Below are 27,195 nucleotides of genomic sequence, written 5' to 3'. Positions count from 1 at the left end.
CAAGTCATAGGCACATATGACGATGCAGGAGACACTTATAACTCTTCAGATCTCGGGGCATTCCCAGCCGTACGATATTTCAGCCTTTCAGTCCTACATCTTATGATATGGGTGAGCCTCCTGCTGTTTATACCAGCTCTGCAGCGCTTCGTCATCTTGACGATGTGTGTTTTTTGCCTTCTACTGTGCAGTTCGCAGCTCTCTTTCACTGTATCCATATCATTTGCGGCATTGCACCGAGTTGCCTGCTGCTCCTTCCATCGCATCGCAAACTTGTCGATAATAGCAGTAAGACATTCTTCCCTTTGTTTAATAGTCACGGTTGTCTCTGCACTATGTCTAAATGCAAGGGCGTTGGTGTACAGCAGGTCATTGGAACCCCTGCTCAACCACTCAGAAAGACTTTCCAACATGTCGTCACCGGAGCAATCTGTGAATGGGCAGACATCAGAAAATAATGCTGCAGCTGGGAACTCCCGCTCAGCTGAAGCCTCGACCATTTCAACTCAGCCTGGCACCAAGAGAAATGCTTCGTACAGGTAGTCTCACACCTATAAAGAAGGGCATGGCACTTTACTTGGAATAGATCCACACGAGGAGCCTTCATGAGCCATTTTGATGCCGATTGCAGGTTGAACCGTCTCAGCCTTAAAAGGAAGCTCAGCAGCCGGGCGGATACAAGAACCCATGTGCCCCTCACCTCAGCTGCAGCCTCTCTGCCTGCACCGCTGCCTGACTCAGCAGACACAGCAGTGGCCGATCTGCTGGCATTGCCAGCGCATGCGTTTGGAGAAAGCGGCAGCGACGCAGCCGCATTGGGTGGGGAAGACATGAGCAGGCGCGGGGTAGCTGCCCCCAGCACCTCAGGAAGGGTGACTCACCCTATTCCAAGCGGCAGGCCGGGGATCTCCGCAAGGTTCAAGCCGCCCGGGCAGCTGGCGCAGGCCACGGGCTACGGCGGCGATCCTGGCCCGCCCCCTGGATGGAAGCCGCGGCAGAAAGACTACGCCTCTTTCGACATGCTGGACGATCTGCCTGATTTTGCCGCCGTGGCACCCCTGGATGATCCCGGCGGCGCCTGCGCACCTGCAGCAGCCACCAATGCAGCTGCAGGGGATGCTGATACAGGTCCAGCGGCGGGATTGCAGCCAGAGCCGGCCAGAAAGCGGCAGTGGAAGTCCAAGCCCTTTGTGCCGCCGCGGCCGCTAGACAGGTTCCTCCTTGCAGCCAGAGGGGAAGGCAGTGAAGCAGGCACAGTGCCCAAAGGCGGCACAGCTAGGGCGGCGTACGGCGAAAGGCTCCAGTCCTCGCTGGCAGAGGCAGATTCAAGCCGTGACCGTGACAGCAGCGAGGGCGGCGGAGCGCCAGATGGCCTTGAGGAGTCTCTGCCAGAGCCGAGCAGCCATGACCTGCAGTACCCGGACCTGGACAGAAGCGGCACTGCACCCAACAGGGCATTGGCGACGGATGAATCAAGCAGAGGACAAGGCGCACTTCTGGCAGCTTCTGATCCCTGCCCTTCGGCGCAGCAGGAGAGGCAAAGATCAGCCGACAGAGACCTCAGCAGGATGCATGGAAGTGCTGTGAGCTTTGATAAGATGGATGAGATGCCGAGCGCTCAGAGAGCCGAGAGCCATCGCACGCCACTGGCAGGCAGCGGCGGCTTGGAGACTCCAAGGGATGCAGACGCTGTGCCGGCCCGGGGCGCTTCGCGGCTGGCTGAGTCGGGGCAGGCAACCGGCAGCTCGACACAGCGCAGGCGCCAACTGAAGCGCATTTACTCTGATGACCCCAGAGAGGACTCGCTGCTGCAGGGCCCCGGCAACCAACCTGCAGCAGTGCTGGACGAGGTGATCCTCTTCTCCCTTGATGTGCATGCTGTGTCTTTATTGTTACACACGCTGACTGCCGCTGGAGAGGTGCGGCTGCGTCGAAAAATCTAGTGATTCAAGCAACGCGATCAGCAGTGCAATCGTGGCCTGACAAATTTGAGATGTATTGTAATGATGGCAGGACGAGGATCTGTTGGAGGACCTGAGCTTCCTGAGAGGTGACCCCGTCGAAGCAGCAGCCGCTCCCTCAGATCGCGCCACCTTGCTTGGTGATGCCAGCCACAGCAGTGCTGAAGCAGTCACACTCGTCAAAGAGCCCAAGCTGTCCTTTGCCAGCAGGCTGAGCCGAGCGACACGCAGTGAGCAGCCTGCCAGCACCCGCTTGGACGATGATGTCGTGCCGGACACCGAAGACCCCTTCGCTGCAGAGCCTCGGGTTGAAGCGCATCCAGACAGCGACGCATCGGCAGAGCAGCCAGATGGGGCAACCCTGCTGCCCAGAGGCCAGCAGTCAGGATCACAGCCCATGAGCGATAATCTGCATGGATCAGATGGGGAGCCGGGATCGCCTGGAGGTGACATGGACAGTCGAAGGACAGGTGGCGTGGGAGACGAGGCCGAGGCGGCTCCGAACAGGAGGGCCTTCAAGCGGCTTCGCAAGGCCGACGGAGCCAGTCACGAGCGCCCCGCTGCAGGCATCAGATCTCTGGAAGACTGGACTGATGACGAGGATGCAGAGGTGAGTTGCGCTCTGGTGTTCCTCATGAGCGCAGGCGGGATGATCGCACAGTGGGTCATGCTTGAAAAGCAATCAAGACTGTTATTATGATTACACCTTGTCCACTCCTCAACACTGTGCAGTGACAAACCTTCATTTTACTGAATTCAGGATGACAGGCGACCTCCATCAGCACAATATGCTGCAGGGCAGCAGGTGGAAGAGGCGCGTAAAGGCGCCAATCCATTTGCCAGAGCTACAAAGCGACAGGCACAGGTCCGCAGCTCATCTTGACCTGCCAGATGTAGCCTGCTCCAAAAACTCTGTGCCCAGGAACTCGTGTTTGTGCAAAGCAGAAGCAATTATATGGACATGCAGGAGCCTGCCCTGGCCTTCCACGCACGCCCAGCTGCGCCTGCCAAAGCCGCCGCCAACCATCTGTCCACAACCGACATCAGATCTGTGCTTCTGGCACCGCGTGCCTCTCGTCAGGTTGACACCGTTCTTATTACTAAACAAATCTCATGCAATGACTCATTTACAAAGCGTAAGGCCACCCTAATTGCAGGAATGTACCGAAATATAATAGCTTGGATTTGTTGTGCAGGAGCGTCCTGGCGGTGCGCAGGATGTAGCCACGGAAGCTGCCGCATACGAGGAGATCATAGACCTGGCCGCAGACAGCTCCGACGATGACGAGACAGCAGCAAGGGATACTCACGCAGCCGAGCAGCGACGGCCGCAGCAGGCAAAGCGGAAGGGTGTGCTGCAGCTACCGCCACATCCAGCCAGCCTAGGAGGCGGCCCGGCGATGCTCAGCCGTCCGACGGCGATGACTCCCGCAGGCTCGGGCCGGCAGGGGGCCGCTCGGAAGCCAGGCGACCGCTCCTATCTAGGCGCGTACTCGGCCGCCGACATCGCCGAGGGCAGGTTCCCAGCCGCCGGCAGCCGGCCCGCAGCTGCCGAGCAGCCGGGTGCAGCCGCCGCCTTGAAGCTTCCACGGCACAACGATCGGGAGCAGAACCAGGCCGTAGCAACAGCTGATCACTACCACGACGCCTATGGCGGCAGCAATGCCACCTATGGGCAAAGGGATGACCGGGGGAAGGGGAAGCAGCCAGTGGCTGAGGCTGATGACTACGAGGATGACTACGGCGGCGGCTACGGGGGTGACAGAGGGGTTGCGTCCGGCCGATGGGGCGGCAGCGGGGCTGAGTTTGGCAGGGATGCAGGGCAGGAAGAGTGGGAGGAGTGGCGGGATCCTAGTGACGAAGCAGGCCCCAGCTATGCCAGCCCGCAGCGGCGGTGCGTGTCTCTGCTCTCATGTTGCCCTTGGACTCGTCGCTGTCAAAAAGGCCTGAAGGGAGCTTGTGAGACTCAGTATCACTGGACAAGTTTTTACAAATAAGAGCCAAACTCAGTGGACACATTTTGAAATACAGGACCTAGTGGGATCATCAGCCGACATATTCTATTGCCTGAAGACCCAGCAGCACAGATGTATGAATGCACAGTGCTGAGCGTTCAGAATGACTGCACCCTGTGCAGGAGGCAGCCACAGGCGAGAGAGCAGCAGTGGCAGCAGCCGGCGGGAGGCTGGGACAGAGACTGTGGCGGAGCTCCTTCAGCCGCTGCTGCTCAGGCAGCAGGTCCCAGTGGCACAGGGAACGGTGAGCCTTGGTGGACCCGCTTGGAGGACTTTGTCCCAGTGGAGGCCATGAGAGGCGGCAGAGATCCCAGGCAAGGCTCTATCTCGTTCACCTTCTCTAGTGCACCGTCTCTATAGCCTGCACTTCATGCCTATACCTATGTAGCTATATACCTATGTCTGTAGCCTACACTTGATGCCTTCATTTCACCTGTCAGGATAGTTCCATGACATCTGCACGCTCTTTCCCCATGTCACCAAAGGAGGTGGCTGGGAATCTCATGCACTGCAAGGGCTCGGGTGTTCTTTGTTATGCAGTTTTAAGCAAAAAACAGCAGCTCAGGAATGATTGCCGAAAAAGTCTCCTTGATACCTTCATCAGCGTGTTGAAAGAAAAATTTGGGTGCTTTTTACAGAGACGGCAGCATAGTGCACATCGACTACAGGGCGCAGTTTTCAGGCGTGGCACCTCCGAAGCAGAAGAGCACGCGGGGCGCCGGCAGCAGTGGCGGCAGAGCCGCGTCCGGGGGAGCCGACAGGGGGCGCGAGCGATCGGAAGCCCCTGCTGCAGCAGGCCACTGGATCACTGAGTACCATCGCCATGGCCCTGTCAAGGTGATTTTGTGACTCCTGAGCTGTCGGGAATTATTTAAGCTGACAGATACTTAACCTGTTATCTCAATTTTAAAAAAATGAGAAGATTATAGAAGCAGGGGCTCATTTGTTTGGGTGTTGAGGAAGGATGGGCTACGTTACTGTCAAGTGTTGCTACTGGACATCATGGGCATCAGCATGGTGCTTGTGATGTAATTGACAGCTGTGGTGGCAGGTGTACGTCACAGCAGCGGGGATGAGGCTGACTGGAAAAGCAGCTTACAAGGCTTCGCAGAAAAGCAACCCCAGTGCGCCGGTGCCCAAGGAAGTCAAGGCCAAGCGGCCGGGCAAGAGCGGCACCTGGCGCTCCATCAAGGCCAAGCGAAGGAAGTGACTGCCAGTGACGACTGATACCGCATGTTGCAGTGACTACTGAGGCGCATAGTTGCACGACACCGCTCGACACGGCCGGTGTCGAACTCACTGAAATCGAAATAACTCAAAATTTAGCGCGTTTGATGTGACATTATCGTTGCTTTCGAAAGCTATCGTCGCCAAACCGCAGAATCCGTCTTTAAAACCGCATCCAACGTTCGGGAAGGCCTCCAATCGGGGACACCGACACGCGCGTGTCGGGCCTAAATGTGCGGTGTCGTGCAACTATGCTGAGGCGCCTTTTTATTTATCTGGCGACATCATGATGCTGTTGCTGCCTTCTGCGTGTTTGCAATTGCATGGTAGCAGTGCATGTGATGTACATGCATTATGCATTATTATTATTATAAGGTCGGCGAACCCAAAGCCAGAGGCCATAGGGCATACACGCAGAGCATCTGCAGCCACTTCCGCGGGGCCTATAGGTAGCTACAAAGGTCTGCAGCCTGTCAATCTGTCATCACGCAACAGTTGCATGCACTCCCTGCATCGGTTGAGCACCTCTCTGTAACAGATGCTTCTGGCCTGCCAGCAACGCAACACCCCCTTTGGGAGGTGACGATGAGGGTGTCATGCAGGAAATGGGCAGACAAGTAAACATCAGGGTAATAGTCAAAACACAGGCCAGTAAAGCAATACAATGGTGAAGTAGGGGTGACCCAGGCATGTGTCTGCCTCATGAGTGGCATGCATGTGCGCCATGTAAACATGAGCACGCATTGGTGCCGCGCATTGCGGCAATGCGCGGCGCAATTTGCAAACTCAGCCGCTATATAGCAATTTTTGCAATTTGCACAAGTGCTCGTTGAGCTTACCGAGGTTGTATCATGCATGCAGGTCATGTTGTTTTACCTATGAGGCCTTGATGTAAATTGAAGGATTGGCGAGAAAATTTAATGGGCTCGTGTGGGCCATGCAAAAGGGGCTCGCACTAAACAGAACAGGGAATCTCACGTGACTGGCTTCTACAAGCATGCGTTGTGTCAGAGAAAGGTCCCCTTGAGGCCTTCCTCAAAGCACCAGGCAGGATGCCTCCTGCTAATTGAACATGAATTTGGAAACAGTCAGTACCGAGACGGCCTCTAGGGCTGCCTCAGGGGAACAGGCGACAACTTCTTCTAGCCTGAGCTATCGATTGGCTGACGTACGTATACCGCCAAGCTGCATAGCCCCTGAAGCTTTGTCATCACTTCATTCACCATTCACAAAAGATTGACAATTTTGGGTGTGCATCGTCTGAATGAATATAAGGCCCGACAACGTTTTGGTCACCTGACCTATTGGAACCTCTGAGAGCATGGACTACCGAAATTGCTATATTGGCATTACTGTAGTATAAATTTGTTATTGCTCTGAATTCAGGCGCACGCTACAACATATGCGGGTGGCCAACAATGGATCCTCACTCTCTTTTGCGAGGTGAGGACAGTACTTTGATCCATCACCCCAGTCTCTGTCGAGAACACATCATCGTGTATAAGGGCATGTAGTCGAGCATGTCTCAATATCTTAGCACATCACAGTGATCGGTCACATCCAGAGGCCCACACTCCTGCATGTTATGACACCATGTGACAAGGCACCTTCAGGGCATGTGGAGCTCTGGAGCCATTCAGTGTCAGGCGTTCCCTCGTTGTAAATAAGAGCATGCAAAGACTTCCACGAAAGTAACCGAAGAAGGCAGAACACACTAAAAATGCTGCAGCTCACAGCTGACGATTGCGCACAGGCGCGGCATGACGTGCATGGGGAGGGGGGAGCACAGCCAGTGCAGGAACAGGGCATTGTGTCAAAGTGGCGGCAGAAGGAACGCCTCAAAACAACAGCAGTGGCGCTGGTGCTGTGCCTAAATATTGGCGTAGACCCTCCGGACGTGATAAAGATCTCCCCATGCGCGCGGCTAGAATGCTGGGTGGACCCTCTCTCCATGCAGCCTCCCAAAGCTTTAGAAACCATAGGTGCGCAGCAGGCACCACAGCGTTCTCAGAATCAGTTTCTTTTTGCATGCATCATACACCTCAGCTCAAAGCAGTGGTTTTCCACATGGCTGTGGGCCCAATGAAGCCTGCAGGAGCTTGGAGTACTGTACTGGGAAGGCAGAGATAGTGAGAATGAGCAGAGCCAGCAGAGCCGGGATGGTGCTAATTTGATGAGGAAAATGATGATGACGAGGAAGTGGGGTTATGCCGGGTGCAGGCAAAAACTTGCAGGCGCAGTACGAGCGGTGGCAGCCTCGCGCCAAGTACAAGACACACCTGGACCCCACCATGGACGATGTAAAAAAGCTTGCCGTCTCCTGCCGCCGTTCTGCCAAGGTCAGACTTCTTCTCCCTCTCACAATACCCACGATTGAGACTATAAAGCACGTTATCTATGTGGGCAGTCCCCTTGACACAATGGGCAACAATCCATGTAGGTGGGTTCATGACATCCCCTAGTATACGAAGAACCTCACCCTTCTCAAACAGCAACGCTTTAACTTTACCATCACTGAATATATGATGCACATGTGCGCAGGCCGAGCGGGTGCTGTTCCACTACAACGGCCACGGCGTGCCGCGGCCGACGGCAAATGGGGAGATATGGGTGTTCAACAAGAGCTACACGCAATACATCCCCATGTCCATCTATGACCTGCAGGCCTGGGTGGGCTCGCCAGCCATCTATGTCTTCGACTGCTCCGCCGCCGGCCTCATCATCAACTCCTTCAGAGCATTTGCAGATCAGCGCTCCCAGGTGTCGATCAGCGCCCTGCAGTCTTGTCCTTGGGGGCTTCAAGATGAGAAAGTGTTCCAGTGTCAGTCCTCTTGCTCAGCAGATCCACCGGCTGCGATCTGAAACACCACCATGCGCTCCTGGCTCATATGTCCCTGCAGAGACTGAGCATGTGATGCTGTATTGGATGGCATTCAGTGGGTCTGCCGTGTCCGAATGAAACAAACTGAGCTGGCGGCAGACTTCGAGCTGTTTCCTGTATGGAATGGAGCATACATGATTCTAATGCCAGTTCAGAGAGCCAAGCTTGCCTCCCGGTCCAAGCTGCTCGCACACGGTGGGCCCCAGTGATCAGGGGTGGGTTTCACATGGGATAATATGGTGGTCATGGTGCAGGAGACGGACGCGATGGGGCACAGCTACATAGGGACGGCGCGCGAGAGCGAAGACCTGATGCGCGAGGTGATCCTTCTGGCAGCCTGCAGTGTGGGCGAGGTGCTGCCGCAGACGCCAGATCTGCCGGCAGATGTGTTCACTGCCTGCCTCACCACCCCCATCAAGGCGCGTTCCCTCCACCTTCTACGGACCCCCCCGCAAAGGGGGCGAGTCCGTAGGCTCAGCCTGTTGCGGTCCTGGAGCAGCGGACAGATGCAGCGTTTGTGTTGTGGTCCCTTGAGTTGCGGGGGTTCTGTACAGTCAGCCTGCTTGAGTGAGGTGCCCAGGCAGGCTGACGATGTAGCAGTCCTCCCCGGGCAGAATGGAAGATGCACACTCTCTGGGCGTTGCACTGTCTTTATTAGGAAGAAGCAGGAGGGCAGGACTCTTGGTTTCAAAGGGCACATTTGTGGATATGGCAACATGATAAGCAGGTTAGCTGGAGCCTTGTCAGAGACTTACTTTCCAGTAACATTGGAACTTGCACTAGCAGCGTCATATAGTTGCAGCTATTTGTGCATGGGCGGTGATGACCTCATCAGTCTGGGCATGCAGGATGGTGTGCTGGCTACACTCACATGCTGTAATTGATGAGGTCGCACTCTCGTTCATGCGCAAATTGCCTGCTTGTCCGTTGTATCCAACACTCATATCTTGTAGTCTTGTTGGTCCTTGTGACATTCATGCTGATATGTCGATTGCTGGTGTGATGCAGGTGGCGTTGAGGTGGTTCTGCTCGCGGTCGCTGCTGAGGGCAGAGGGCCTCACAAAGGAGCTCATAGACCGGATACCGGGGAAGCAGACCGACAGGAAGACCCCTCTGGGCGAGCTCAATTGGATCTTCACCGCCATCACTGATACCATCGCCTGGAACATGCTCCCCCGCAGCCTCTTTCAGCGCCTGTTCAGACAGGTGAGCCCAATGATCAGCTGCACCCTGGCAGTGTCATGTGCTCGATACATGAGGCATGGTGTGCTCACATGTCAATGTGAGCAACGAACGTATCATGCCTTCATGGATGTCATCATCATCAAGAATCCATCATTGCTTGGTGGGTTCAAGTCATAAATCCGTGAATGGTAGCCAGGTGTGGGTTCTCACAAGCATTGCAAGACTGTCTCCAGCCATATGTGCACTGAGAGAGCAGAGAGAGCAGGTCGCTGAGCGACACTTTGGTGTTCGTGCAGGACCTGCTTGTAGCGTCGCTTTTTCGCAACTTCCTTTTAGCAGAGCGGATAATGCGTGCCGCCAGCTGTACGCCAGTGTCCTACCCCCGCCTGCCTCCCACCCACCAGCACCCCATGTGGCAGGTCAGGCCTTCACTCCGCCACCACACTGCCACTATCCTTCGTCACCACACCACCATGGCAAAAGACATGCACACTTGCATGCATCACAAGTGAGAATTTGTCACTGTCTTAGTCTCACACTTGGGAGCTTTGGAACTGCCCTAATAAAGCTGCCCTATCATATGCTCAACATACCATATGTTGCATGCTTGAGAGACAGGAAGTTTGCTCATGCATTGCTCTGCACAGATTGCGTGTCTGACTTGGTGCATTTTGGGGCATTCAGGCTTGGGACATGGCGGCGGAGATGTGCCTGCTGCAGCTGCCGGCGCTGCTGAATAACGACCCAGAGGCCGAGTTCCGCCCCTCGCCCTTCTTTGCAGAGCAGCTGACGGCCTTTGAGCTTTGGCTCGCGCACGGCTCCGCCATGAAGCAGCCCCCTGAGCAGCTGCCCATCGTGCTGCAGGCAAGTCTCTTGACTCCGTGGGGATCATTTCCAATCGACGGACCTTGATGTATTTGCATTTTCTGTTAGAAGCATGCTGTCTGTCCAACATTGCCGTGCGTGGCGCAGTGATTTGCTGGGTGTGCAGAATCCTAGATGCTCACAGTGACTTCTCTCTTGTGCTAGAAAATGGTTTCTAGCACAAGAGGCCCGGAAAGGGAATGTGAAAGGGAGTACAATAGGATTGGAAAGGACCCTACAGCAAGGATAGAGCTGGAGGATAGGAGGGGAACATGTACCAGGGCTTGATTCCAGTGTATCAGCGACCCAAGTGGCGGGCACAACAGGATGACAACGTGTGCGGCATGTGCGCTCAGGTGCTGCTGAGCCAGGTGCACAGGCTGCGAGCGCTGGTTCTGTTGGGGCGCTTCCTGGACATGGGCAGCTGGGCAGTGGACCTGGCGCTCTCAGTGGGCATCTTCCCCTACGTGCTCAAGCTGCTGCAGACCACCGCCGCCGACCTGCGCACCACTCTCGTGTTCATCTGGACCAAAATCCTCGCCCTCGACAAGTCCTGCCAGGTGATGCCTGCGCAAGGCTTTGCTATGCAAGTCACCCTTACAATTCAGCGTACCTGATACTGGTTCATATCCGTGCTTTTCTTAGAAGGTCACTCACTCAAACATTTTGGCATACGTTCTGGCCATCTCCAAGCAAATCCTTCGCTCGTACTAGCCTCAGGACTAGGCACATGGGTGCAGGGAGTAACTCAAGCGTTTGAAAGAGTGACCTGTCCCACAGGCGGACCTGGTGAAGGATGGGGGCCACCACTACTTCATAAAGTACCTGGAGGGCGCGGAGCCGGGCATCAGTGCGGAGTCGCGCGCGCAGGCCGCCTTTGTGCTGGCAGTCATCTGCGACGGCTACCCGCGCGGCCGCCTGCTGTGCGCCGAGCAGGGTCTGCTGCCCAAGCTGCTCTCCCTCCTCGCCACTTCGGTGCGCGCCAGGCTTGCTAGCTTATGCTTCAGGCAAACTGACAGGAAGTCATGAATGTTCCTGTGGACATCGCATTCCGAACCACTCCAACTGCTTCAGCCTTGTGCCAGTGATGCTGGCCCCTGAGAAGGCACCGGGCAAGTTAGCAATTCAGCTGCTCAATTTTCCAGCATCAAGTGAGGCAGCATGGGTCCATGTACATTGCTTGCCAGAGAGACGCTGGCTACATTCCGAAGCCAGGAGAATTGATTCTGGTTGTGGGGACCTCTTGTGGTGGTTGATTGGGGCCGGCGGTCTATTTGCAGTGCGGGGGCTGATTGCTGACTCATTGATGCAGGCGGGGGGACCGAACCTGCCGGCGGTGGCGCAGCGGGGGGCGACCAGCCCGCCCCTGCTGGTGAAGTGGCTGTGCCTCAGTCTGGGCCGTCTGGTGGAGGACCAGGCCGACCTCATCGCGCAGGTCTCCTCAGGTGCATCTCTTCCCATTCATTCCCTGACCAGACTTCCTTGAATGCTTCATTAAAGACTGTCTGACCACTTGAGAGATGAGTGTCCGCCGTACCCCTTAGGGGTGCATGCCTCACATTGGAAGGCCTCACAGGGGCGCGCATCACAGGTCGCGACAAATGGATTGGATTGGGGTTTTGGGCACATGCTGTTGAGGACTGCAGCCGATTGAGAGTCTCAGCGTAATTTGGTCTGGTCTCCGTGAAAGTAGTCAGTAGGTACTGATGAGTCATTGGTGTGCAGATGCGCTGTCACTGCTCTCCAAGCTGCTGCTCTGTCCTCACCCAGAAGTCCGTGCGGCTGCCGTCTTTGCGCTCTCCATCTGCATACAGGTGTGCTGAACGCCCTCTTTGACATGGCATTTTCTCCGCACCTCTTTGTCGCGGAGGTCTCAAGAGCCACGCAGCGGAGAACAGAGTGTGATACTGCTACAGCTGCCGTGGGTCGCTATCGTCCTCATCAAGTCGCATCAGAAAGGTGTTGTAGAAGGACATTGCCTTGGAGGCCTGCTGCATGTGGTTGCAGCCCACGCCTGGCAGCAGGATCTGCGAGGAGGCTCTCCCTCCTGCCTGACTAACGCTCACTATCATTCATCACGCCCACAGACAGCTCTCTTAAAAGAAAGTGAGCCTCTGCATTCGATGGATGCAGGTTGGTGAGCTGGACATGATGTGGGACACCGAGAATGGCGGCTCTGCATCTGTCCCCGAGCACAGGCAGAGAGTGGAGCGCGAGCGCGAGATTGCCTGCTACCTGCTCCTGGTCAGCTCCCTTGCGATCAAGCCGTCCTGCCTACATCTCCTTTACAGTATTCCTTGTTCAAATGTCGCTTGCGTCTATTCTGGGAGTGATCGCCGAGCCAAAGTTGACATTCATGATTGCCTCATGTCGCTTTTGATGTAGTGTGACGTGCCAATGCAACATGTGCAGGCTGTGTATGATGCCTCGCCGCTGGTGAGGGCTGAGGTCGCCGTGGGGCTCGCTAGGCTGGCAGAGGCACACGCCGTTTTGTTTCAGGTGCCCACACCTGCCATATCTTCCTGATCAACTTCACTGCTGTGGCATCATGACGTTACCTTGCATCGCCTGGACAGAGGGACATACATCTCACCCTGTCAGGTGACGATGACTATCAGGCTGTTCTTGGAAAACAGCCTGCCAATATGCTTCAGAGGCTCATATGTTCTGGCGGTGCATTGTGCCGGCAGGACGCGGTGCACGAGCACCAGAGGCAGATGAGCCGCATGCTGCGGGACATGCCCAGCGCTGCCCCCGCGCCGGCCCCGAGCGGCCAGTCGCCGCCGGCCGCGCGCTCGGCGCCCTCCGAGAGCGTCCGTGCGCGCCTGCTCGAGCGCCTGTCGTCCTCCCACGACGCCGCCGTCAATCTGCGCGACGCCGGCGGCCATGCCGGGTCCACCTCAGGTGTTGCCACCATTTTGTTCTTTTTCAGCTCCTAACGCTGTAATTTGCCTGCACCACCCTGTTTACATGCCACAATCTGCAGTGATGGTGGAAACCTGCTGCTTTCAGCTGTGCCGCTTTGTTGTGCCTCTGACTCGCCACAACCTGCTCCAAGGACAGAACCTGTGCTCTGGCTTCCAGCATGTGTACTGCATAAGAACGTGGGACATGTATTGGACAGATGTTTTTTAGCAACAGGCGGGACCTGCACTACTGTTGTCTTTGATGGCTGATGTTGTGATGGCTGGTGCAGACATGCTGGAGAGCAGGAGGCCGTCGGGAGCGGGCTTGCCGCGGCCGGCCTCCGACAGCAACTTCTCCGCCTCGCCAGGTGTCTGCAGAGCATCATCCGGTACTGCTCCCTCGCAATGTGCACCGCTCACTCTGCTAAGAAACAGAACTTTCCCTCTCCGGGACCTCTTCTTCACTGGCGTCTTCATCCACTCGTAGCGCGTGTTGTGATGCAGTCGACAAAAAAGTGTCTCCGTGGGCAGAGAGGACACCAGTGGAGAGAGGCCTTGAAGAGGGGGAGCCCTTGATCTGTTTTGCCATGATCAGAGTGCACCGTCTTGCTAGCAGCCAATGCCCGCTCAAGCACGTGCCATTCTGCTTTAGGGGACGGCTTTGAGGCGACGCTGAGGGTGGGCCCAACATCGCCGAACTCGCCGACAGCGGCGCATTTGGCGGCGCCATCCGAGGCTGGCAGCCCGCCGAGCGGCGGCGGCGGCGCTGGCTGCGGCACGGTCTATGCGTCTGCAGACGCCGCGCGTGTTGGCGGCGGCTTGTATCAGCACCTGCTGCATGCCGTTGTGACGCTCGCCACCGATCCGGCTCCGATGGTCGCGGCCGCCGGCGCCGCAGTGCTGCGAGTGGCTGGCGTGGAGCTTGCAGAGGCCACGTGGCTGCCAGGTGCGCACTTGCAAACACTCCCTGATGTGCCGCGGTCAGAAGTTGCCGCAAGTTCTTCCAGAAATTTCAAGGCTGGACCACGCCTCTTCTGGGAAAGCTGCAGAGATGTTGACGCTGTTCTCAAAAGATATTTAGTTCTGTGGGCCTTAGTACAGATCGCCCAGCCTGCATGTGTTCTGCTACTGATGCAAAGTGCGTGTGCACTGCAGCGTCACACCGCTGCCACCAAAGCTCTTGTTCTGTCGGCCTTATTGCATGGTACCCTGGCGCGATACCTGCATATTGATTTCTAATGCAGTATATGTGTGCCCTGCAGCGTCCGCGACGGCGCCGCTGCCGGCCGCTGGCATGGCGGCGCGCGCGGCGTCCAGCGCGGCCGCGCTGTCATCCTCCGCGTACGCCGCGCTAGACACGGCGGCGGCCGCCGCCGCCAACAGCGGCTCCGGCGGCAGCGTCGGCGGCTCCGGCAGCGGCAAGTGGCGCTCGTGGCGCTCCGGCACGACTCATGGCCGGCCGCTGCCGGCGTCCGCGTCCTCTTCCCCGCCTTCTCCTTCCCTTCTTGCTCATCTCCCCAACCCCGCGGCGCGACGACCCTACGTGCTCAAACCGGTATGTCTGCATGCGTTTGGGTGTAACAAGTAGACTGCATTACTATTCTGCCAGGTCAGTCCAGGGATAAGTCGTTTCGGAAAGCATGCCGCACATTGTTCATTACATTTCCAGCTGTCTTTTCTTGCCGGTTGTCTTCTGAGCATGGAGATGCCCTCATGCCTAAGATGTTGAGCTGCCGTGCAAGCTGAAGGTGTTTTTCGGTGCACGTGCAGTTGGCGGCCAATGGGCATCTGACCTCAGCGCGCACTGCAACATCCCCCAGCTACAGCCCTGGCAGTGCGAGCCCTAGCTCCACGCAGAACAACCACCTCCCTCCGCGCCCGCCTGCAATGGTACAACCCCTTGTCACCCACCCTCACTTCGCATCCATGCCCAGCATGCTCATACCTGTGACCAGTAAGCAGTAATTCATGTGTACCTGAGGACGCGGGTGCTAAATGTGCAGTTGAACGGCGGGGGGCTCAGCAGGAAAGCCAAGCTGCCGGCATCTCTGGTGTACAAAAGCAGCTGCGAGTACTTCTCCCGGCCCCTGCTGAGCCAGCAGGCATGCATCTTTTCATCTAACATTCTGCTCGTCTGATGTTCCTCCTGTGACTAGGACCGTCATTTACATGTGGCTCAGCCTTGGTGTGAGAGGCCACCTCCTTTCTACCAGTCGATAGCATGCAAGCCATGGGGTCTTCATTAAGCATGCAGGCGCTGACTCTCTTGCCTCATATGAGTAGGACTGTCTGTTGACTTTTGTATTCAGTCGTGTTATGTAAGGCAGCCTCCTATCTACCGATTGGCAGCATGCATGCCATGGGGTTTAAGCAAGCACGCCGGCGCTGACAGAGCAAGAAAATGTCTTGCAGCCACCGGGGGGTTATGAGGGTGAGCTGGAGTTTGCAGCGCTGGGCAGCGCCGGGCAGAGCCCGTTCTCCACGCACGATCCCTCCAGGACGGCCGGCCGCCTAAAGGAGCGGGAGGAGAAACGCCAGGCCTGCATGTGCGCCAACCTCCTTTGCCTGGATTGCTTTGCCTGGACTTGTAATGTCAGTGATGCTCTTTGTAGGGCAGGAGGCTGACCGGCACAGCGCGCCCTTGCACTGACTGTATAGTCTTATATTAGAGGCTGAACCCATGCTTCCTCTTGTTATAGCACCAATGGTGCGTCAAAGTGGCAGCTGTGAGGAATGGCTGGAGGGCATGCCTGTCCGAAAAAATTGATCAGCACATACTGTCATCGCGTGCACTGAATACATACACCATGGGCGATTAGTAGAATTGACCACGCAAATTGGCAATTTTCTTTGACCTTCAAGTTTGTGCGCGGCGCAGGGCGGTGGGCCGCAACGCGCGGCTGCGGGAGCACGTGACGACGGTGAACTTTGAGTGCCGCGGCGTGGCTGCGCTGCTGCACCACCCGTTCCGGCCGCTGCTGGTGGGCGTGGACGAGCGTGGCACCGTGCGCGTGTACAACCACCGCCACTCCACATTCGTCAACGCGTTCCACCTCGCGTCCGAACGGCCCACCTCTGTCGTCGGCCTCTGGCAGCTCAACGAGGCCCAGGCGCGCCCCCTGCGCCACTTTTGCCTTTTGCTTACCTTTAATCTGTGGCCGTGTCCTCCCATTCTCAATGTTTGCAGTTGCAGCAGATGCGCACTTCACGATTTCCGTGCAATTTTTGCCCCTCTGATGTGTATTGTAGCTCACCAATTGTCCATGTCCGCGCCCGCCATTTTGTAGTGGACACTTGAACATTAGTTCACTTGTGACTTTTGGGGTCTAGATATGCAGCAGTGTGTGTCCAGTTCCATAAAATGGGTCCCTGAGCAGTTACACAAGATGAGACTGCAGTCGGCATGCCTCAAAAGAAGTGACGGTAAAAACAGTTGTTGTCGTGTATGCAGGCTGGCCTGCTGATGGTGGGCGCTGCGGACGGATCTGTGCGCGTGTGGCGCGACTATACCTTCCGCGGCACCCAGCGCCTCGCCACCGCCTGGCAGGTGCGCCCCGCACGCAGATCTCCTCTCACGCCCCTAAACCTTGCCCTTTTTATGCCAGGTGAACGTAGTCGTAAAGACTAGCAAAGATGAGTGGTAATCGCGGCCTCCTTGAAAGGTTTTGGGTTGCAAGGTCAGAAGAGTGTCATGAAGTGCTCAGCATGTCCTCTCAATGAGTTGCATCTGAGAGCAGCATGGTGGCCGGGCACGGCGTTAATCGGAGCAGTGCAGTCTTGAAGCAAAACATCAATTGAGCTTCATGAGGGAGCATGGTCGCGTACAGGCTGTGCCACTGGCGGCGGGGGAAGCAGGGCCGGTGCCAAGGACGCCAGCGCCGACAGCGTACGAGTGGAGCGAGCACCTGAATGCCGGCACGCTGCTGGCTGTGGGCGGCAGCACGCCCGACACGGTGCACCTGTGGAACCTGCAGCAGGAGCTCTGCGTGGAACAGGTAAGCTGCTGATGCCATTGCACCCATGATTGCACACTTAATCCTGTCTTCTTGCATATACCAGTCCTGCTCATCCAAGTTCTCTATTATGTTGACATGACAGATGACAAACCACCTATCTTGCTGGATCTACCTGAACCTCTTTCTTTTGCTGAGCATTGTTGCACAAGATCCTGCAATCCGATGACTGCATTCCCCATGTGGCACAAGAGTGTCTTCTGATGGCCATTGAAAGCATGTGTGCAGAAGGCGGCCTAGACATGAAGAATAGTGCCGCTTTTGCACACAAGAGCGATTCCCACCACACTTACTGCTACATGGTGATCTGAATGTTTGATGGTGTTCCTCCAGGTTGCGGTGGAGGATAAGGCGGCAGCAGGGAAGGCAGTAACAGTGGTGCAGCGGCTGGGTGTCTCGCGGCACCACCCGCTGATGGTAGCGGCTGCGGCAAGCGGCACAGTGTTGCTGTATGACCTGCGCAGCCCCCGCACTGCCGCCGCTTCCCTCAAGCCTCACAGCTCCCCCATGGCAAGTTCCCCTACTCCCTCCTGCCCACCTCCACAAGGGCTCTGCATGGTGGTTGTGACCCTTGGATGGTAGGATCTCTTACGCGGAAATCTGCTCCATGACAATGGAAATCTTCCCAATTTGTCAAAGGGTCGGTCTATCTGTGGCAATTGCATAGTGGAGGGTCTGAGAAGGCACCACTTGCAATCACAAAGAGATCTTCTATAGATGTACTTGATTTGTCTTGAAGAAATCCTCTATATAAGATCATTGTGTTATTGCCAGTGATGCTTCTCCAAGATCATTTCATGCAGATCATACTTGTCAAACCTCCCATTCTACAATCTAGCGTCACTTCTGCCCTGTACAGGGATATTGACTTACCCAACGGGCCCTTTCTGTGCGCAGGTGGGAATGGCGTTGGAGCCCGGCGGCCTGAAGGACCAGCTGGTGACGGCGGCAGCCGACGGCGAGATGAAGATGATCGACTTCCGCATGCTTGGAGACGCATCCGCCGCCGTCCCCGGCACCGGCGCAACGGCAGGCGGCGGCACAGGCGCGCTGGGAGTGTGGAAGACTGTGAATGCGAGCGCGACCAGCCGCAACCTGTCGGCTCTGGCTGCGCACCCCCACTCGCCGCTGCTCGCCACCGGCACCGCCACACAGGCATGGGGGCCCACATCTTTGCATTGCGGCTCAATGTTAACGCAGACCAGGCCGATTGCAGTATGTCCTGGATTTAGCTGGTATGCACAGGAGCCAGAACATTGCTTGCTTCTTTACATGCTGGCTTGCCAGGCACTTACTGCACCTGCTTAATGACTCATCAGAATTTGTTGTTACTAAAAAGCTGCATCGAAGTTTGGACATGGACATGATACACTTGCTGAGTCCCCTACGGAAAATGAGTGCGTTTGCTGGGTCTTGAAATTTAAGTGGGATCCCTGCTCTTCCCAGCTACACCTGGCAAGCTCACCGCATGAGCAAAGCAACGCTAAAATGGGGGGAGCACTTGCCGTGGGGTTGTTGGGGACTGCATGCACAACCACACCTGCACACAAGCGCTGATGTGGGCTCAAATGTCACTGCGCAGGTGGTGAAACTGTGGAGCGCGCTAGGAGAGCAGCTGGGGGTGATCCGCGCGACCACCTCGCTGCTGGATTCGCGCCGGCCGGGGCCGGTCAACACGCTGGCGTTCCACCCCTACCAGCTGGCGCTGGCCTCCGGTGGCGGCGACTCCATCGTCAACCTCTACAACATCGCCGCCGCCGATGTCCCCGACCGCGCCAGCTCCATGCCCGTGCGGTGAAGGCGCTGATGTGGCATTCAAATTCCATGGCCATCAGCGCTGACCTGGCGCTGATGCGGCCATGAGTCACCAGGCTATCCGACCGGGTCGACTCCATGCCCGTGCGCTGACCTGGTGCTGATGTCGCGATGAGTCATGTGCACCGATGCGTTGCTGATCCGAGGTGCCCGAACGGGCCAACTTTGGGGCCCGCGCGCTGACCTGGCGATGAGTCATGGACGGTGATGTGGTGCTGAGTTATGTGCGCTGGTACGGCTGAGAAGGTATGGCGGTGGCATGGGGGGGTCACAGAACAGGGCCCATATGCTGACCTGGCGGCGAGTGGTGATAAGTCATGCGCGCTGATCCAATAGTGAGCTGGGTGTGCCGATGGCATGCGGTGGCTGCAGCGCTGTTGTGCTGAGAGCCGGAGTGTCTCCTGAGACACAGCAAGCAGCAAGAGTATAGGAGGCATGCTCTTTGGGTGGCACAACAGCGTGCAGCTTGAGATTAGCAATAAAATGGTGAAGAGGCTCTCACGGAGCAGAGAAGGCTCTGCAATGGCTTGAGCGTGAAGTGCGCTGCCCGCTGCAGCATCATTTTGATCGAGAGAGACACCTAAATTTATCTAGCAGCCTGTGCATCTTGGCTCGGAAGATGAGTGAGGTATACTAAGAGCAGGAGGAGCCTTTTATCCAGGGGTTGGTACAGCTGGGAATGCAGGTTGCAAGGTGGATGGCATGTAGTGCTGTTTTGCTTATTTATCTTCCTAGAATAGAGCAGTGTTGTATATATGGTCTGCTGGCTTCATGCTTTCTGAAATGCTGACGCTGATGTTTTCGAGCAATCTAGCCGGGCAACACTTTGAGATGCAATCTGCAGAGTGAGAGCGAGTGTGAGAGCTTCATGCGAGGCAAAAGTGTACTTATAGTATGCTTCCACTAGATGGTTTGTCCTGAGCTCATGAGGTACATCTAGGTTGAATGATTTAGCTAGCTAGAGGCCATTTGTGAACCGCTCATGTGACATTTGTGAGGCAACAAGCTTAAGCTGGCTGGACATAGCAAATGAACGTGTTGAGGAGGCTTTTGTTGGGACCGGTCATGATGATGACATCGTGAAAGATGTACAGCACTGCTTCATTTTCAGTGGAATTCATGATATCATGTCAGCTAGGCCGTGGGATATCCGAATCCCACAGGAACCCATTGCCCAATCGGATCTGCAAAACATGGCCATGCATGGCTTCAGCAAAGAGAGCGCTATTACATGAAGGTGATAGTGACATTACAACTGGAGCCTGACTTTCAATGGTGAAGGAAGGAAGGAAGGAAGGAAGGAAGATTACATCACTCCAGCCGCCTAGGGCTGATTGGATGAACTGGCAGCATCCAAATAATCAAAACAATCCATCACAAAATGTGCAACACCAACAATGTCCAACTGCCACATGAATTGCTGCATCGTCACAATGGCTGCACCAAACAGCCCAGGATATCTGTCCCGAACAGATTGCAAGGCAGGGCACTCAAACACAAGGTGGCGCTCATCCCCAATAACCTGCTGGGCACAACGCATGCACAAACGCTGGGGCCGGGGAATCCTTGCCCAGCGGCCCGAGACATTGGGCAGACTATGACAACCCATCCTGAACTTCAACAGTATACGCAAGCAACGGGCACTCAAAGGCTGCTGTAAGAGCTGGCAAGGGTGGCGCACACAAGCTGGCCTAGCAAACCATCTGTGATATGTACACAAGGTGGCATTGCTGGACGGGCAGGTCCTAGGGCAAATGTCAATGTCATCCCAAACCTGCAGTGCTTGCGCATCTAGCAGCTGCATCACAGCATCAACTTCCACAGGAACAAGGGTGTCAAACCGAATAACAAACTCATACCCAATTCGGCGCAAGCCCCGCATGAAGGCCCAAGCCCAATTCTTAACATTACGGGTTATGGCATCCCAACAATCATCAAGGGCCACTTGCCTGTGAAAATTATTTGCAGGCAAGGCAGCCAAATTGTTCCAGAACTTGATAATGCGCCGCCACCACACACAATCAAGGGTCTGCTGATTCAACTCCTTAAGCAAGATGGCACCATGCACAGAGGTGGGGACGCCAGCAATGTCTCTCAGAATTTTCAGGTGAGAGGAGGCCAAGGCAGCCCGGCCCCGCCGGCTGTCGCCACCAGGAAGGCTGCGCAGGCCCCACACCTCACAACCGTAGGAGGCAGTCGGCGGCACACATGCATCATATAGGCGCAACAACAGGCCAGCTGACATGCTGCAATGCAACTTCCCATATTGCTGCTTGAGCTGTGCCCACACACCCCACATGTTCCTGTGAAGCTTGCCAAAGGTGAGATTAATGCCTGGTGAAGTCACACTTCTTCACTGCAGCTGCAGCCCATGCAGAAGGGCTCCTGCTCAAAACCCCCCAGCAAGGGGACTCAACACAAGGGCTTATATCGTTTCGGACGAAGAAAAGGAAAGAATGCAAGGGCGACAGAAAGTTCTTGCTGAGCAGCGGATGCGAGCGGTCGTCAAAGAGGATTGTAGCCATAGCCCAGCCCACTGAGGTTGCGCGCCCCTGCCTGACTAGTCACCTCAGATTTGGGAGTTAGCATCTAAACGACTCGGCCCAGCACGGCTTCTTGCTCCGAAGTACAACAACGCAAGCCTGGTGTTTCTTGATAACAGAGGAAGGTGCTGATTTCAATACTTTTAACGTTTGTAAAGGAGCATATCTTTACCAACGGCATATATAACAAGATTTCCCCAGACCAATACAACTATGCTTCCCTGGCACAATGGTCGAAGCAAACAAGGTTGAAGTAGGATATCAAGGCACACTGTGTGTTTTGTACGGCAGGTCAGCTTGTTGGGGCACAGGCGACGCTATGTTGCCAAATCTCAGACCCTCAATTCTGCACCGGCACAGGAAATCTGCAAGTCTTGGCAACCAGGAAAACAGCGAACGTGAACATCAGAATGACGAGGTAAACGCAAGAGGACAGTGCTCGACCAAGGTCTCAGATTACTTTAATTTTCCTAGATCTAATTAACGTATTTCTAGAAAGGGGTGTACTCGTATCCTGACCATGAAATTATCTGAGAAAGGCGCTCCGGTGAACATTCGCAGGCGTACTGGACACAGAGAAGGGCCAGCAAAGCTCACACTGAGGAGCGACTGCGAAAGAGTCTGTATGGCCAACCTGAAGAGTACAGGTCTGTACACTGGCCTGTGCCCTCAAGCATCATGTCTGTGCACAATGGTGAACGTATGCCCTTTAAGCCTGCCTTATGAAGGTGGCAAACAGGTGTGCCTTTCATGCATGCAGGCAGGAGGTGCAACAGGTGGAGCAGCAGAGGGTGAAGGAGAAGCAGGCTATCAAGCAGAGGGAGGAGGAGGAAGAAATGCGCTGGCACCAGAGGCAGGGGCATAACCCCGAGCAGCTCAGCGCGCAGATTGAGCGGCCGTGGACCATCTCAGCCCTGTCGATCCCAGAGCATGTAGCGGTGTGTGAACATCCTCCTGATGTCTTGCCTGGTCATGCTCGACCTAGAGCAGTTGTCATGGCAAAAGCAATGCATGCTGAAAGGAAGAAGGGAAACATGCTGCCATACTTTCCGATATCCTCCTGCGCTTTTTAATTGTTGTGAAGCATGCATGCATTGTGTCATCAGGCGCGGGCCAGACGCGCGCATCAGCATGAAGACAACGAGCTGAACAGGCGCGCAGCGGCAGAGAATGCCCTGTTCAAGCGCATGCACAAGGAGGCGGATCGGCAGGCTGTGAACAAGGAGCTGTGCAGAGAGGTGCGACAGCTGCACTCGCTTCCCTGGGCATGTAATGATGGGCTGCTCATAGAAATGCCGTTCCTATGCATCACTTGCAGGTCACTAGCCCGCTCAGTGAGAGCTCTGAGCGGGCTTCCCCTGCTTCATCGTTTTTGTCAAGAATGACTTGCGGACCATTTTGCTTCTTTCCTTGATTTGTGGTTGGCAGGGGACTCTAATTCAGCTTACTTAGTTTAGAGTCCCCTGTGGTTGCCGTGGAGGAAATGAGAGCGGTGCACCATTCTTGGTGCAGGAGGGCTTCTTCAACTTCGGCGCGGCTTCAGAGAAGTGGATTGCACCAGAGCTGCGGGTGAAACACATCCATGCCCCTGCAGTGCACCGCTCCTCCGTCTTCCCAGCCGGCTCTGCTACACCCTCAGTGCAGGTGAGCGCATCTTTCTTGCTGCCTCAACAATGACTGCAGTCTCCTATGCATGCCACTGCGCATGGTCTGCTAGCAAGTGTGCAAGCATGATAATTTGCGGACATTTTGGGTTTTATTGGGGTGCGCGGCAAAGCAATCATACGCATGATTTGTTGATGCATGCGCATGGAATAAGCTGAGGATTGTATGTTTGGCAGGGTACGCCGCGAGCTACACAGTCACCAGCACTCAGCAGGACTTGCTCGGTTTTCCCAGCCGGCAGCGCGACACCCTCAGTGCAGGTGCGCACATCTTGTTTCTTGCTGCCATGACAACCCACTGCAGTCTCACATGCTGCAAAGCAAAGCAACTATGCGCATTGGTTTTAGATGTATGGACGTGGACTGAATGAGGATGGGTGTTGGCAGGGAACGCCCCGAGCTACACAGTCACCGGCAGTCAGCAGGGCTGCCTCGGTGAGCAAGCCTGCGATTGGAATGCAGCACCCGTGGGCCTGGGATGCAGAGCCAATCCACAGCAGGGGCAGACGGTAAAGGGGCTGAGGATCCTGGGTTTCACGCCAGAGCACATATTGATTGGTCTCCCAGACAAATTCCCTGAAAGATGTCCAATATCTGCTGTGCTGGTTCACAACAGAGAATGTTTAAAAATAGAAACTTCTGGGATAGTCTTGGCGTTAAACGCTCATCTGGAAGACATTACTGATTGTATGCGGTATGCTGTACGTCCTAAATTCAATTTTCCCAGCATTCTGCTGGATGACTTGGATGCAGTGCTTTAGATAATGTGTCCTTGTGTCAGTTTGTAGTACTGCCTTACACTGGATTCCAATGACTGAAATGATGAAAACGAGCTTGATTATGGTGAGACCATGCATATTTGATGTTGCTGTGCAGTGCAATTTGCTTGAAGACTTTTCAATACATGCTTTGTCAGAGGTTTGATTTCCCACTTGCCAGTTAATGTATGGGGTCTAGCTATTAGATGGTGGGGAACAATTGAATATATGTAAGCTGCATCGTGGCATGTGAGCACATGTTCATGGTCAAAAACTTTCGGTGGCAGGGAAGCTGCTCTCCTTCATGCTCCAATTCAAATCGAAATGTGTACTCTGCAAAGTCTATCCTGCAGCAGAGTTGTGATGCTGAATAGCTCGAAAAGAATGCTCTTTAATCAAATTTACAGTGAGAGCTCAAGCATGTGCAAATACCTAGCAGAGTTCTTGATCAAAGAAGACTCCGTCCTCTCTATAACTCAAACCTGCTCATATACCACCGCAGTAGAGATGTGATCACAGGACTGTCGCATCTGTCCCAGATCAAATGGACATAATCCTTGCCACTGCACTTCTCTCTGTTCATGCCCAACATTCTGCAGCTGCCCGCATGCCACAATTGTGTGCAGCAACGATGCAAAAGGGCAGACATGCCCTCAAAACAGCACTAATCAGCTGCCGTCGGCGCTGGGCGCGGCTGCCGGCCCCCCGGCCGCCATCGGCACGCCTGCGGGGGGCGGTCCCCCCGGCCGCCACCCAGGCGGGGGCCGCGGGCCACCACCAAAGCCGCCCGGGCCGGCCCCGCCGGCCCATGGCGGCAGCATCGCGCCGCCGCGGCCGGGCCCCGAGGGGAACCCTGCAGCCCCCGGCGGCGGCCCATAGAAGCCCGGGCCCGGCATGTAGCCACCCTCAGGGCCCCGCGTGCGCTTGGAGGACGGGCCGGCCTCGCCGGGGGCGCCGCCGTCGCGCTGCGCGCGCGTGCCGGCCTGCGAGGGATCCATGGAGGGGTAGAGCTGCCCCGGTGCGCCTCCCGGCGGCAGGTTGAAGAAGTTGGGGCCCGGTGGCGCCCCGAACGGCACCGCTCCGCCCATCTGCATCGCCACCTGCACACCAGAACCACAACCGTCAGCTCAGCAACTTGGAAACATTCACATTAAACCATCACCACTTCACACTCTTGAGATAAGAAGAGAAGCGAGGAAAACAATCAGGACAGCAAGAGTGGAGGGGAGTGAGAATGTCACAGACCTGCGGTGGAAGCATGGACATGGGCGGTGGCTGGGGACCCCCCTCCGGTGGCGCCATCCCGTCCTGGTACTCAAGCGTCCTCTTCTCCTGCGGCTTGCCCCACATGAGCTTGGCGCGCTGGCCGCGCACGATCAGCTTGTGCTGCAGCTCCTGCGCCGCCCGCTCCGCCGCCGGCCGCGTCGCGTACGTCACAAACGCGCAGTGCCGCGCCGACAGGATCTGCGCAACAAAGCCAGCGTCAAGTTCACGTACTCTCCAGCCATGTGGTGCCTTCTGTAGCTGACCAGTGCCCACCCATGTGTACCTGGACAGCAAGTCAGTAAACCCAGCAAGTGATAAGGTGGATGGCAGGGGGACGATGCCCACCTTTATGCTGGAGATCTCTCCGTAGGGGTAGAAGTGGTCCCTCAAGTCCTGGTCCTCCACCTCTGGCGCCAAGCCCCCCACATACCTGCATGCCAGACAGGCTTACTGTCAGACTATATCCCAACACCGCAACAGTAATAATCAGCGAGCAATTCACCCTCCTTGGAGCCATGCAGACGAGTCTGCTCAGCACCTTTCTCTGCATCTGGCCCTAGGCTGCCTCCAATTGCAAGAAATACCACAACGCTCTACTTCTGCTGCGCAACAGAGTAATTGGCTCATGGCCTTGGAAAGGGCAGGGAGGGACTGGGGGCTCACAGTGTCTTGATCTCACGGTCCTCAGGCGCCTCGATCTTGGGCATGGCGTCCACGCGCGCAAGCATCTTGTTGGCCACAGGGTCGTTGACTCCGTAATAGCGGTCCTTGATGTTCTGCTCGGCCAGGGGCCCTGTGGTGGGCATCTCGTGGCGGTAGGGGCACTCGGCTCCGCGCTTGCACTCGCCCTTCACAAAGAAGGAGCAGATGGGCGCGCGGTTGCGCTTGTAGTACGGCGTCGTGCGCTGCATCTTCAGGATCTTGTCGTTTGCCTGCGTCTGCGGCAGCGCAAGCAGAACAGATTTGTCAGCAAGTGCTTGAAGGACTTGATAACGTCAATTACAACAAATGCAACCCCCTTCTTGTTATCTGAGCATATCTTGTGATACATTCAAGGCAATTGCTTGGGAAGTCTCCTGCGCCTATGCACAGTCAGCAGTTGACACGTTTCTCAGGACCATGCAATGACATACTAGACATTCCCTGTTCAACTTGCAACAGCCCATCCGCCTGTGCAACCAAGGGGATATGCACGTGCGCTGATTGCTATGCAGATCCCCTGGAAAGCACATGAGGATGAGATGTGGCAAGCTGAGGAGGCAGCAGGGCTCACCTTTGAGTATGATGAATCCAAGGTGCCTGCGTTCTCCAGCTCCTTCAGTTTAAACTCCTTGCCCACATCGCTCTCTGGCAGCACCTCGTCCTCTATTCCCAGCGCAGCATCCCTGGCCTGCACCGGGATGCTGTAGTCCAGGTCCAGCAGGCACACCTGGCACACATTCTTCGCCTTGGCCACCTCCTGGCAGATGATGGTCTTCTTGTACCTGCAGGAGAACAACAGTGTGAATTGACATAGTAAGAGGCTTAAGCTGTGGTAAAGGTGGGGAGGTCACGACTATCGTACAGCAATTCTATTTTGCACACGCCAGCACTGGCAAAAGGTCACACGTAAGGTATCTCTTCAGCACAAGCTACCTGGCGATCACACAGGTGTGATGGGCGAAGAGGTAGACGTCTCAGGATGGAAGCACATCAACATGCAAAATATATTAGACCTTTGGGATAGAAGACATACCGTGCATCGTTGCCTGGGCGCCATCGGAAGACAGTGTATGGGCGGCCAGAGATGTGGCACTCCCCTCCAAACTCTATCCTCTGCATCCTCACATATGGATTCGGGCCTAAGCATGTCTCACAGACTATAGGAAAGTCCGACCTCTCTCCCACTTCGTCAAGATTAGAAGCCATCTCTGTTTGTCCAAGCTCTTATGTTTTCTGAGATACCTCTCTGCAATTGATGGCTTCTGGGTTCTACTGCATGCTTTTCGTTGATCTTTCTTTGAATATTACTTAATTCCCGATCTCGTATTTGATGCTTTCCTGAGCACCGAAAGCCCTTTGAGATCTACCTTTCTGGACTATTTAGTCCTGCTGTGC

At 55.7% G+C, this 27,195-nt stretch overlaps 4 protein-coding genes across 4 annotated transcripts; 3 read left to right on the top strand and 1 right to left on the bottom strand.

Annotated features, from left to right (window-relative positions):
• Positions 1 to 605: 605 nt before the first annotated feature.
• On the top strand, positions 606 to 5,186 carry COCSUDRAFT_63555 (hypothetical protein; the record flags this gene model as incomplete). Its single annotated transcript, XM_005647683.1, has 8 exons — positions 606 to 1,850; positions 2,014 to 2,571; positions 2,722 to 2,826; positions 2,929 to 3,042; positions 3,158 to 3,855; positions 4,099 to 4,305; positions 4,615 to 4,813; positions 5,028 to 5,186. 8 exons carry the CDS (start codon positions 606 to 608, stop codon positions 5,184 to 5,186), a joined length of 3,285 nt encoding a protein of 1,094 aa, XP_005647740.1.
• Positions 5,187 to 6,923: 1,737 nt separating this feature from the next.
• On the top strand, positions 6,924 to 12,659 carry COCSUDRAFT_15593 (ARM repeat-containing protein; the record flags this gene model as incomplete). The annotated part of the gene is made up of 14 exons (XM_005647682.1): positions 6,924 to 7,185; positions 7,424 to 7,542; positions 7,745 to 7,988; positions 8,391 to 8,507; positions 8,682 to 8,683; positions 9,093 to 9,290; positions 9,566 to 9,688; positions 9,954 to 10,150; positions 10,501 to 10,693; positions 10,914 to 11,108; positions 11,446 to 11,568; positions 11,834 to 11,947; positions 12,300 to 12,377; positions 12,546 to 12,659. 14 exons carry the CDS (start codon positions 6,924 to 6,926, stop codon positions 12,657 to 12,659), a joined length of 2,079 nt encoding a protein of 692 aa, XP_005647739.1.
• A 7,497-nt stretch (positions 12,660 to 20,156) lies between these two features.
• COCSUDRAFT_66214 (hypothetical protein) lies at positions 20,157 to 23,587 on the top strand (the record flags this gene model as incomplete). Its single annotated transcript, XM_005647681.1, has 7 exons — positions 20,157 to 21,052; positions 21,972 to 22,057; positions 22,171 to 22,348; positions 22,517 to 22,648; positions 22,923 to 23,054; positions 23,252 to 23,335; positions 23,462 to 23,587. The coding sequence occupies exons 1-7, from the start codon at positions 20,930 to 20,932 to the stop codon at positions 23,585 to 23,587; spliced, it is 861 nt and encodes a 286-aa protein (XP_005647738.1). The 5' UTR covers positions 20,157 to 20,929.
• A 631-nt stretch (positions 23,588 to 24,218) lies between these two features.
• Positions 24,219 to 27,187, bottom strand: COCSUDRAFT_23819 (hypothetical protein). Its single transcript, XM_005647680.1, has 6 exons — positions 26,834 to 27,187; positions 26,372 to 26,582; positions 25,762 to 26,036; positions 25,444 to 25,528; positions 25,078 to 25,296; positions 24,219 to 24,932 (listed from the first exon to the last, which is right to left on the bottom strand). The coding sequence occupies exons 1-6, from the start codon at positions 27,004 to 27,006 to the stop codon at positions 24,501 to 24,503; spliced, it is 1,395 nt and encodes a 464-aa protein (XP_005647737.1). The 5' UTR covers positions 27,007 to 27,187; the 3' UTR covers positions 24,219 to 24,500.
• Positions 27,188 to 27,195: the final 8 nt, after the last annotated feature.

The sequence above is a fragment of the Coccomyxa subellipsoidea genome (genome assembly GCF_000258705.1).
Source record: "Coccomyxa subellipsoidea C-169, whole genome shotgun sequence".
Taxonomy (NCBI): domain Eukaryota; kingdom Viridiplantae; phylum Chlorophyta; class Trebouxiophyceae; family Coccomyxaceae; genus Coccomyxa; species Coccomyxa subellipsoidea.
This window is presented reverse-complemented; position numbering and strand designations above follow the sequence as displayed.

What these genes read in the sequence shown, in the direction of transcription:
- COCSUDRAFT_23819 (XM_005647680.1), bottom strand. Translation starts at nt 27,006, where the DNA reads ATGGCTTCTAATCTTGACGAAGTGGGAGAGAGGTCGGACTTTCCTATA. An exon ending in CGCCCAGGCAACGATGCACG is followed by an intron (nt 26,583 to 26,833) that starts GTATGTCTTCTA and finishes GTTCTCCTGCAG; the next exon opens with GTACAAGAAGACCATCATCT. An exon ending in GAGAGATCTCCAGCATAAAG is followed by an intron (nt 25,297 to 25,443) that starts GTGGGCATCGTC and finishes TTTGTTGCGCAG; the next exon opens with ATCCTGTCGGCGCGGCACTG.